Raw genomic sequence first — 12,065 nt, forward strand, 5'->3', positions numbered from 1 at the left:
GGGAGGTTGTCAGGGCTCATGGAGATGTGCAAAGGTGCACAGACTCTCACTGATACAGGATATAGCTCATGTTTGTGGCCAGTAGGCAGAACTTGCAGTGTCTGATCCATCAGGTCCTGAGTAGCCAGGGACCTTCCTGTACAAGACTCTGCCAAGCAGGCTGCAGCAGGAGCCACAGTCCACGGCAAGGCTCCCTGGTTTGGATCATGATTTATATCCACTGGGGGAACAATAGAAGCTTTGAAGAGACACGCTTTGCAACTGAGAGCCTCTTCCCTGTGCCATGTCCTTCCCACATGTTGATGCTGCAGGACTGGGTTAACCTCCAGCACGGGCTGCAGGCTGGCTCTTGTTGAGGGGTGTGGTGCAAGAGTCCGCGTGTCTCTGAGCTGTTATATGAGTCCAGTCCAGCTAGCTCAGACTCTAGCCCATACGGTCTTGCATAGACAGAAATAAAGGACGAGAAGCGCTCTTCTCCACGTGGGGACGAGTATCCTGTTTATTGGCTTGGGACAGGACACTGCTGGTTGCAGTGACCACCCAAGTAGAAAAAAGGGCACGGCACCCTTGCAGTGGAGTTTTATACCCCAGGGATGGGGGCGGGGGAAGAGGACCGCAGCCAATGGGATACCATTGGGGAGGGGCGAGGGGAGGGGTAACCAGGGAACCGACCACCAGGGTGTATTGGCAGGGGGGTGTATGAGGGAGAGACCATGTGATGGGGGAGGGGAAATAACCATCCACATGACATAACATACTCAGTACAAATTTCCCATCACCCAGTGCAAAACAACAACTAAAGAAACTATTTAGTGCAATACAACAGTGTGGGATCCACACAGGATAAGGCATCAGCACAGGTGGTGGGGGTCCTGATGGCTGAGAAGCAGTGGGTTGTGCTGGTGTTGTCCTGCTCATCTTGTGACAACATGGAAATGTATTGGAGGGATAGGGAGAAAGGCTATTATGGTAAAGACTGAGAGCCAGAGTTAAAAGAAATGTGGGATACAAAGCTCACAATGAACAGATTCTCTTGAAGAAGATTTTTTTCCTTCCTTGAATTCTCATTGATGAGAGTTTGTAGTTATTTTCTTATTTTAACTCCTGGAGGCAGGATTCAGAATGAATAAAACCACAGCATGTGCCAAACAAAGCTTTTGGCACTGGAATTAAGTGGCTATTAGATCATGGAAGATATTTGCTTGACCATTTTAGTGTAATCTTTCAAAAGCCTTTTGCACTGCTCCTCATACAAATCCAGGACTTAGTTTCTTAGGGATATGACAGTTTAGTTATTGATTTCACATTTCCATGGTGGTGATACCACAGTGCGCACTGTGGATTACAGTAGTTCAGTTATGGGAAGAGAAAGGTTAGCTTGTGAATGTTTTATCATACTGCTTTAAAAGATGAGAAGATTTTACGATTTTCCAGAAGACAAATGATTGATAGTCCTGGAATCCTTGTTCATTCACAAAATAAATGTGTCTGGATCAAAATCAGCACACATTTTCCTCCAAAGCATCAGTAAACAAATGCTTGTAGAGGTGTAGCTTTTACCTTCTCAGCACAGCATGGTAGCAGTCAGGAGTACGGACAAACCCTTCACCAGAAAATCTTAGGCAATAAGGAATTCCACTGACCCTGGTCTCACACACAGAAAGAATTGTAGAGCTTTGCTCCAGTTGACCAGCAGTAGCAGAGCAGGAGTTGTTGGTGTCCCCTCACTACCTCAGGCACAGTGAGCATTGTTTGACCAAGGTCAGACACAAATATTCAGCATGAAAGCAGGAAGTCTAGTTCAGATTGCTTCGAATCCAGCAGTTCACAAGGATTTTGTTGATTAGGTTTCTTTAAGTAATAAAGAATTAAGTCAATGGTTATGAAATTCATGTTCCACAAAACTAATGCTGGCTTATGTTATATACACTCTCAGACATTCCGTTTACCTGCAAAAGAGGGCAAAGCCAAAGCTTCATTTTTTAAAATGAAATAGTTATTAAACCAGAGAAGTAAACACAAATCGATAGTAAAACCAACCTTAAAAAATGTTTCCAGCAACTCAAGTCTGTTTCTGGATTTTGAGATTATCTTTTTCATTTCCATCTTACCATCATACATGTTTCTTGCTTTAAGCAGACAAATGCAATCTGTCTGCATACTTATTGTCGTTACCAGAGAGAATTAGTCTATTATTCGAATAAAAAGCATTACCAGTAGAGAAAGCACTTGGGTGAAACGGTAAGAAAATGATGATAACAAGCAAGAAATGCTTTGTGAGGGAGCTGGAACAATGTAATATATAGATTAGTGGAGTCAGTGAGGTGAGGATGAAGCTGATTGAAGGTTATCATCTCAGGTACACAGACAGGATGGTAGCCTTTGACTGAGAGCTTTTGTTCCCAGAAAGAGTCACGTGACTGAAGCAACAAGAAAATTCTGGCTAAAGTAAAGAGGATTCTACCTGAGCAAAGTTCAGATGCTGCTGTGTGGTTCAGCATCTCATTTCTGCAGAAATGAATGCCGTACCTTTTATGTAAAACACTGAGCTGGGGAGCCAGTACATTGTCCACTCAAGCGAACAATATCTTGCTACATATTTAACATTGGATTGTGGGATTTTAGTAGTCCATGAAATTTACATTGCAATTTTGAGGATGATATAAAAAATTACTTATGTGGCCAGCACTAGAGCTCTGGCACACGCTATGGGCAAATGAGTTAAAATCTACTCTGGCCCATTTGTTATCAAGGGAAATGCTTGGTGTGTTTTTATGTCTTTGGTACTGAAGCTGATGCAAGGACCAAAAAAAACTTAAACCACATCCTGAGCTGACAAATTGCCTAATGAAGAAGAAAACGCTTTTCTTGTAAACTGCCCAAAACTGATGAAGTGACAAACCAATAAAGCAATAATAAATGTAACATTCACACTACTGCTTAATTGTTCGTTTTTCAATGTGAGATACTTATATGTATGTGTGCATATATATATATATATCTCTATATTTCAACATATAATAAACTTCCAATATGCTATGCATATTACTACAATAATTTTGTTGTCTATGTCATATTCCTTTAAAAATTAAATTAAGGAAATCATCTTATGAGTTCTAGAAAATTAAGAAAGGCTGTGGAGATGAAAGGATTTTAGCAAAGTGAGAAGGTGCTAATAACCCACTATGCTCCAATCAGATACCTAACCTGAAATTGGCATACTAATATCTTGGATATTAGCAATGGGTGGTCTCCATGATCTCAGAGCAAGGGGAGGTTTAGTCATGACTCCAGAACTTTTACAAGGTCTTGATTACTCTTGCCTTCTTTTTTTCCTTTAGGGGAGATCTTCTTTGCAGTTTGTTCAATGCTGCTGGTTGTTGTTAGTAAATTTGTTTCCTTTCATCTGCCCACCTCCCTGAGACTTAGGCATTTTTGTTTGCAAGTTGTCAGGCTAAAAGTGAACTCATGGGGAAGAAAGTCCTTTGAGTTGTCTGTCCTCTCCCTGGGGAGAGGATTTCTTATCAGAGATAATGAGCATGGTTTTGAAAAGGGTGTGCATCATTTACTGTCAGTTTGAGCATTGGACTTCACTCTTACAAGTCATGGTGATGCTGTCATTGCAAAGCTAGGTATTGCTCTCTTCACCCACTCCAGGCAGTTCCCAGCTTCCTGTGTCCTTAAATGCATGTTCCTCAGTCATAAAGTGAAAATCTTCTTTGTATTTAGCCCATTTATACTAGAAAGAGGAATGTCAGCTGGGCCAGCTTTCACAGTGTCTAATTTAGCAAGCCTGCAAAGAGTTTACAGCAGGTTGTCCATTTCAGTAGTCTCTGAGAGTGGAAGCAGGAACCTGAGCAACTTCATTCTGATGTGGTGAGAGCCTCAGCTCCCCCTGGTTACTGCACCCTCTAAATTACAGTTTGCAGGAGAACAAAAAGATATGTCCCTGAATTGCCAGCATAAAGTTTTACTCTCTGCTCTCCTCCTTTTAACTGCCCTGCTCTTTGATAGTGACTTTTAAAACTTTCTCAAGACATACTAACATTTGGGTGTATCTTTTAAAGATGACTGGATCCTACGCTTAGATCTTCAACTATTTCTAAGTTAAAGCTTGATAGCCTTTAAAGATACTGTGCATTTTATTCAGATTATAGATAGCCCAAGAGAATGTGCCTGCAATGATATAAGGTGTTCTCTCTAGTTATTTATGATTTTATGTCCTTTTTTCCAGGAAATGAATGACACAGAGTGAAAACAAATTGTGTAAGGGGACTGGTGATGGAACATTTAAGTGAAGCATGGACATTTCAATTGAAGTACAGAGTGTTAGTCAAATGTTGCCTGCTGGGCTCATTAGCAGTAACAGGATTAATTCTGTGTCCTGTGGTATGCAGGAAAGCATAGTGCAAAAATGAATGGCCTTTATTCTCTGTAGTGTGGGAATATCTAAATGTACCCGTCCTTGGGTATTCACGTTGTCTTAGGTTCTAGAATGACACAGAGTTGTGTACATGCTTTCATGGCACATCCATTTTCTTAAGTTCTTGGTAGAGTGACAAGAGCAGTGATTGCAGGGATTGAACTGATTGTTTTGTTAGTTTGTGATTTTTGTGTTGTGTTTTTTAGGTTGTTTTTCTTTTTTTTAGCAGAGGTGATAGCTTTAGAATAAAAAGGTTCTTGAGGTTTTGGCTGCACTTAGCCTTTTTGTGGTTTGTTTTTTTTTTTTTTTTTTTTCAATAAACAAAGTGTGAATGCCTAAACCTTCAAATAAAAGCTCTAAAAGTCCTTTGATGTCTGGATTCCTGTCACTTCTGCCAAGATTATGCAGTGAAAGGTGGTACTGTAAACTGTCATAGAAGTGCAGAATTTTAGCTTTTCTCTTTGTCTGTTCCTCTCATACTCCAGCTGGGTTTGTTTGCATACCTGCCACATGCTTGTTTTTCGTTTTCACAATCCATGCAAACCCTAAATAATAGATATATTCCCTTTTCAGATATCTTTATTATCCTTCTCCCAACACAACTCAACCCCGTACCTCTGATTTATGAATGCCTTTTCAACATGCCTCCACTCCATGCTATATTGGTTTTATTTTCTTCCTTTTTGGTAACCAATCCACAAGACTGCACTGTTCCAACTGAATAAGGAGTAAGACTTTGAGCAGGATTCTGTATTACTTGAAAATAGAAGAAGTGGTTCTTTTGCTACATTTTTCTTCAACTTGCAGCTCTCTGGCAGTCTCTGCCACAGAACTCTGAGGTTCTGTGAACTTCATAACTTGATCTGGGTACTGTACTTCATGGGAAGCACACGTGTGGTAATAACAAAGGGTTTACAAAGGAAAGAAGACACCTCTAGAATGTTATTGCATCATTTCAATTCCAAGCCAAAGGAGCTATGTATCTCCTTTATTCCTACCTTTTATATTGGTACCAATCATCAAAGCCAAAAAAACTTGTTCATATATGGTGAGGCATATATACACCAAGAAACTATTACAGTAGTTGCTTGGTTTCTTGAAGACTAATCTAGGCTAATATTTGAGCTTCAGTCCCATTGCTTAGTAGAAAAACAACATACATGTGGATGCTGATCCTTTGTCAAACCACCTTAAGTTCAGTGTGGTTCCAGGTTAGTAAATCTGATTTTCTCCATGGCCTCTCTTGGGGAAGGAGAGGAGCATTTTACTGCTGGCTGTCTGGTAGGGAGCTGATGGGTGTTGGTGGGTCATATTAGTAGTATTATTTTCAGAGAATCAATCCACCCTTTTAACTCACAGTCATCACCAGTTGAACAAAAGCAGTTTGTTTCTAAAGTGGAATCAATAAAAGGGAAAATATATTATGGTATTATGGCTTAGCTGGAAACACACGCTTTTTACCTTTTGCTATTTTGTCTTCTGTTTAAAGGTAGGTTTTCTTACCATCCCTATTCTCTTGGTTGTACATTTGGCCTGTGTGATCCATAATCTGCACAGAAAATACATGCTGTCAGCAGTACAAGGATAGGGTTTTTTTGTTTCAGGGTTTGCTGCTAGTGTAATGTGTTATATTGATCCACTCTGGCCTCTGAAGAATTTTCCAGGTGGTGATGAGAAAGATGGTGTATCTCTTCAAGACCTTAATTTTCATGCAAAACAATATTCAACAGAATCATAAAGCCCTAGACGTGGTAATAAAAATAGAAGCTGATGCTATTAATACATCATTCCAGATACACAGAGCACCATTATGTGGCTCTTGGGTTGAGTAAAATTTCATTTAATCACAGAAACCGTAGACTTAAGCTCTCGAAAGTTGGAAACTTAACCAGATGGCCATTGTCAAAGCAGCTTCTAAAGACTTCAGAGCTGCAATGTCTTAGGGCCCTAGATATGACTTAGCATTAGCTTTTTAAAATACAATTGCTGAACATAACTGATCCTCCTTATGGAAGTAATAATAATAATACTTTGCACTCAGTGACCTTTTATTTAAGTACCTAAAAGCTCTTAACCAAGTCTTTTGAAGACTACTTTTCTGCTTATAGGAAATGAAGTGTTCAGAGTCTGGAACACCTGTGTGAGAGAATTGAGCAGGAGCATGGCATATTGGAAGCAGTCACAGGTGTTTTCTGTGTGACTGGGACTGGAGACTGCTCCTGTGGCTGTCTGTCCCTGACAGCTGGGAGGTGATGTCCTAGTCACTTGGGGCAGAACTTTCTATACGGTGCTACTTTTAATCTTGAACAGGGGCTGCCTTTGAGTGGTATTGCTTGTACATTGAAATGCTGTATGGCAGGAATGAGAATGACACATAATGGCCTAACCTGTTGTTTTCTTTATTTGCTCTGTGAACTGTGAGTATAATAATGAAATGATGCAAAGAACTGAGGGTTCTGTGCTCATATATGCCACACTTACCCAAGGAGCTTCCGTGTAGAATGATATATCCTAGATTCTATATATTCAGGACAGGCAGGTTAGTACCTTCAAAGACTGGCCAGCATTTTAGGGAGAATGGTTATGATCTTTTAAAAAGTGCCACATGTTGGCCATGGATTTATGGTGCTTTAATACTCAGCTTAAAAATCACATAACGGTATTTATCGGTAATGGGAGTAAATAACTGTATTTGACATTTGCTTTTCTACAGTCAGTAGTTTCGGGGGTTTTTGTTGGTTTTTTTTTCCCTCAAAGTGATTTTATTGTGGATTTTCAGCATCCAAAGACCACTCCTGAGACTTTTCTTGGTGAGTCTTTTTGTTCTGTCTTTTAGGTCGATGTGATTGTGGCTCTGGGTGGACTTGGAGGACGCTTTGACCAAACAATGGCATCGGTGGAAACGCTTTTTCATGCAACAAATATCACTCCTTCTCCAGTGGTAGTTATCCAGGAGTGCTCGCTGATTTACCTGCTTCAACCTGTAAGTGTTGTGGAAAGTTACTTTGTAATAAAACTGACCTTCCACCCACGCTGACACCATAGGTCTTGCACCATTAAATGCTTGCTTTATCAGCTGTGTTCTGTAGGGTCAGAGCTGAAATATAAAATACATTGCAGGCAAGTGGACAGCAAATGATGGGCTCTGAATTCCTCCTTTGGAAAAGTTTACGTTTAATTTGTTCACCTTAAACTTGTTTAAAAGGGGAGAAACTAGAAAATCAGAAAGTATGAAAACTGAATTGGATAAATATCAATTTATATTGATTATAAATGGGAAAAAATATATTGATTATATATGGGGAAAAAATATTAATCTTTTAAATTAGATTCCAGTAAGTCTAAATTTAGCACACACCTTTTTGCATGTTGAGTAGCAATACAGATGTCTTCAATAAGAGGAACAAAGAAAAGATGTGAAAGGATTTGTGAGGGAATTCCTGCCATACACATCAGCAGAGCTTGCATGCAGTCTGAGTGGCACAGTTCATTATGATGGGAATCCATCTAGCATCAACGAGGGAATTTATTTAAGATGTGTTATTTCTGTGGATTTTCAGATCTGTTATTGCATTTATTGATTCATAAAACAACACACACAAAATATCTTGCTGATCTTCTGCTTCTGAGATTTAAATTAAAGGCAAATCTAAACATCAAACACTTTTCTCTAACAGTGATTCATTTATTATTTTGAAAATATGTTTTCCCTTTGGCAAGGTTTCTAAAAGCTTGCCTAACTTTCCCAGTTTCTCTTGGAGGGCTTATTCTATTAAAATAAATAACATTCACAGGTAAGTTTGACACAACCTTGCACCTTGAAGATGTGCTTCAGTGTAATTTGAGAAAAGCATTAATGAAGTTCTATGAGATTATAGATTTAAAGCCACAGGGGCAGGTGCTCTATTAACAGTTTGAAACACTGTGGCTGCAGGAAAGGTAGTAGGCACAGGAGCTGTTTTGCCAGTATGATGAGGAATTACTCTGATCATTAGTTGCACAACTAAATAGATGGAGGCAGCAAGAGTGAGGGGGAAAGAGAAATAAAGGGTAACTCAGGTAAAAATCTAAAAGTCAGGAGTAACTTGCTTGTAATTGATCTGCGAGTGCGGTACTTTGCTGACAAATGTAAATTTCTTTTAAGGTATTTTTAAGAACATGTTGAAGAACTGAAATAAAGTGGACAATTTCCTGTTTAACTTACAAAACTCTTACTAAGACTGGAAAGATTTATAATTATTTTAATTCATCTTTTCCATAAGCAGCTTTAAAATGCAATGCCTAAGGTTGCTTTCATGAGTCTTCCATGAATAATTAAAGCCTTTAAAACTTGAAAAAAACAACATGATCTGTGCATTTAAAATAGAAATGGGAGGTTGCTAATTGTTTTGTTTTCTGGAAACTTCTTTGTTCTATTTTTAATAATGCTGTACAAAAAGCTTTTAATATTTTTTTGTAGATGGGCAGAGTTCCACAGGAAACTTCAGGCTGTTTCTAGCTTACAGAAATAAGGGGTAGATATAGGGGCAGGCCATTTAAACAATCTGAGTGCTAACTTTGACACAAAATTGCTTTTCATTGTTGGTTTAAACTTGTCACTGTTGGCATTTTCAGTCAACTGTTGTGGATAATAACAGATAATAACATTAATCCTGCATAGCTGATAGTTGGTTTTCTTTTCAAAAGTGAGTAGTTTATAAGCTGAGAGACACAAGGATCCTAAGTTTGAAAGTACTCTCATTTTTTGTTGGTTTGGTTTTTTTGGGGGGGTGGGGGGGGTTGGGGTTTTTTTTGTTTTGTTTTTTGGGTTTTTTTTAATGGAGTTCAGTTTGATATTTTTCTCTTCCAAACAGCCACAATCATGACATTCTCTCTTTTCCCTCTCTTCCCTTTGTAATTTAAAATCAAGGTAGGAGGGAGTTTAACACAGTGGGAGACCCACTGACTGTTAGAAATGCAAGTCTGGAAACTGTGCAATAAATGAAGCAAGGTTTTGAGCTTCAAATGCTGATGCAAATTATGAAGTTGAGAGCATGTTGCTTTTTTTTGAATGTAGAGTGGAAACATTTCTATAAATGTAGAAGAGAAACTCTCTCTCTTGGGAAGAAGAATCTGATCTTTATTGGATTCTTTGGGTAAAATATATGAGCAAAACATAATTATGGTTTTGTTTGCAAATAATGTTAGCCTTTGGTTCATTATAGCAGGAGAGTGGTTCTCTGTCATGTGTACCTAGGCAGAGTGTAAAGTATCTGGATACAGCACATAGACTGGTAATTCCTTATGAGCCCTAGGAAGGGTAACAAGGGGAGTAACAAGTCAAGTTGCTGAATTTATAGTTACCAGTGCAGAAACTAAGAGGAGGGTGGTGTGAGTAGATATCTAAGGCCACCAAAAATCTATTAATTGTTTGAAAGAGAGAGATTTCACATTGTTACAATGTTGGTGTAGAAGGTTATGGTAGAAGAAATACATAAATACTTAACACACTTGTAAAGGGTCCACAGCATTGCAGGAAATATTATGGGCTTGCTAAAAGTCTTCAGGGTTGGAAGAGGAAGATGGCAAGGACAATGCCTGATTTGGGATCCAGTGCAGACTACCAGGCAAGGTGGACCGGGTAAACAATGCCTTTTTTCATTAGCCAATAACATTATCCAAGTGCTGAATCCAAGTACATTATCCAAGTAATTAGAACTTTGACTATTGAGGCATTTCTTGGGAAATAGACAGACAGTGCAAGTTTTTGAAATATATAGATAAAAATGTTTTCACATGGAAAGCAAAGAAAACCACAAGGAAGTAAAGTCTCTTATGTTTATTTCTGACTTTTAAGGATGAGCTCCTGTAAGGAAAAGAGGAAAAAGATGGGAATAATTACATCCCATAAATACCTGTCTACATGATCTCTATGGAGAAACTGGGTGGGAGGCTGAAATGTAGATATATAGACTGTAAATATGTAAATTCAGATAAATTAATTTCAATATATGTCAAACCACTAATAAAATATTGAAGAAAAGAAAGCAGGCATGAAATGACTTGCACCTATGGAAGGGCCCACACAATGAGAACATAGTTTGTAGCTACAGTATTTATAAATTGACAGTGAAAGATTTTCTTTTGTCTGAATGGGAAAGGAAAACTAATGACAAGCAGCCTAAATGAGCACATTTGCTCAAAGCAAAATATTCCTTTGAGCAGATAACCAATACAGTTAAAATCAGTGCCAAAGTCTGAGGAATTTAAATTGCTTCAGAGAAAAAGCAAATAAAAGATTGAGCTGCCTTTGATTCTGCCAACTCCAAGGGCTGTTATTTTTTGTGTGCCATGCAACACTAATTAGGATAGGAGTCAGAAACAGGGAAACTTTGTAAGAATTCTAGGATGTGATGCTTGTTATGAAGCATTTCCTTATCTGATGACTGGAGTTTGAAAAAAAATAAAAAAGAAAAAAAATGTACCTGTGTACTGAGTAGATGTCATATTTCATTCTGTAGTGGGGGAGGGAGGAAAGCTTGAATTTTTAATAAGGAGTAATCAGTCTTTATAAGCAGGACATTTTATGCAAGAGTTCATACATTTTATGTTAGAAATTTGGTAATATCAATTACCATTAGACTATACCCTGGCTGAAGAGCATAATTCCCTTAGAGTCATGTTTATCATGCTAGCCATGCTCAATATGAATGGCTTAAGGTTTCACATACATACTTTCTCATTTTCTGGTTGTGTGCTTCTCAGGAGTACAGAAACATTAGCTTCTGTACACTGAGCATAAATTATCTTTTATCTGTGAGTTTTATGGCAGTTTGTAATACAAGGTAATAGGATTTATGACCAAGAAATGAGAAGATGTCCAAGAGTTAATGAGGCCTGTCTTTTACATATACTGAGCAGTTCAGTTTTCCCCACACAGGATTCCAGCCCTAGGATGTAGAGGAGAATTGCTGCCTACACATGAAAATGCATTACAGCAGCATATTTTTGTCAGTTAACTAACTCTTGAAAGAGTGTGTGAATACTTTGATAACCCTTTTTCTTGCACCCAGCTTCTCTTTTGAGCGTGTGCCTGCCTTCCCTGTGAGAAACGATGAATAATTTAACATCATAGGTAGCAGCCCAGCAGCTAAATGTGAGCAATAAGAATCTGGAATTCCATCCCTTATTCTTGGCTCTTTACCATCATTTCCTTGAAGAGAAGTATATTGGGTAGTCTTTTGATCCCATGGTCTCCTAGATTGTAAATTGGGTAAAAACCATGTCCTTCTCTGAATGGGTACTGTGAGGCTTGTTTGGTTATTTACAAAATGCCATTACACCCTCTGCCCTGCACTGGGTGGAACATAGTGTCATGGTAATAGTAACAACAGTATTAGCAAGGCCCTTAATTAACATAAATATTGCCACAGAGGAGGCTGTGCAGATAATTAGTCAGCATGGTCCTGAGCACAGTTTCAGTGGGAGCCAGCCATCCTTCTCACAGATGGCGTCTGGGCATGCCTCGGGTTTAGCACAGGCCAGGAGCTGCTTCCCAAACATTTGGAAGGGACCACCTTGTCATGGGGCCAAGAGAGAGCAGCCACATGCACATGAGCCCTGCTGTGCTGGTTGGCTTGAGCTCCAGGGCTGTTACCTGAAC

The 12,065-nt window shown here is 38.9% G+C and overlaps 1 protein-coding gene across 5 annotated transcripts in view; it reads left to right on the plus strand.

Annotated features, from left to right (window-relative positions):
* TPK1 (thiamin pyrophosphokinase 1) overlaps positions 1-12,065 on the plus strand; it is a 311,253-nt gene that overhangs the window by 197,944 nt on the left and 101,244 nt on the right. For all 5 annotated transcript variants that reach the window (XM_071429756.1, XM_071429757.1, XM_071429758.1 and 2 more), the window contains one exon: positions 7,260-7,406. In XM_071429756.1, the coding sequence (XP_071285857.1) occupies positions 7,260-7,406 (147 nt within the window). The remainder of the gene's footprint in view (positions 1-7,259; positions 7,407-12,065) is intronic.

This window comes from Agelaius tricolor, unplaced genomic scaffold, assembly GCF_023055355.1.
Source record: "Agelaius tricolor isolate 1412-34295 unplaced genomic scaffold, bAgeTri1.0.p SCAF_6, whole genome shotgun sequence".
Lineage (NCBI taxonomy): Eukaryota > Metazoa > Chordata > Aves > Passeriformes > Icteridae > Agelaius > Agelaius tricolor.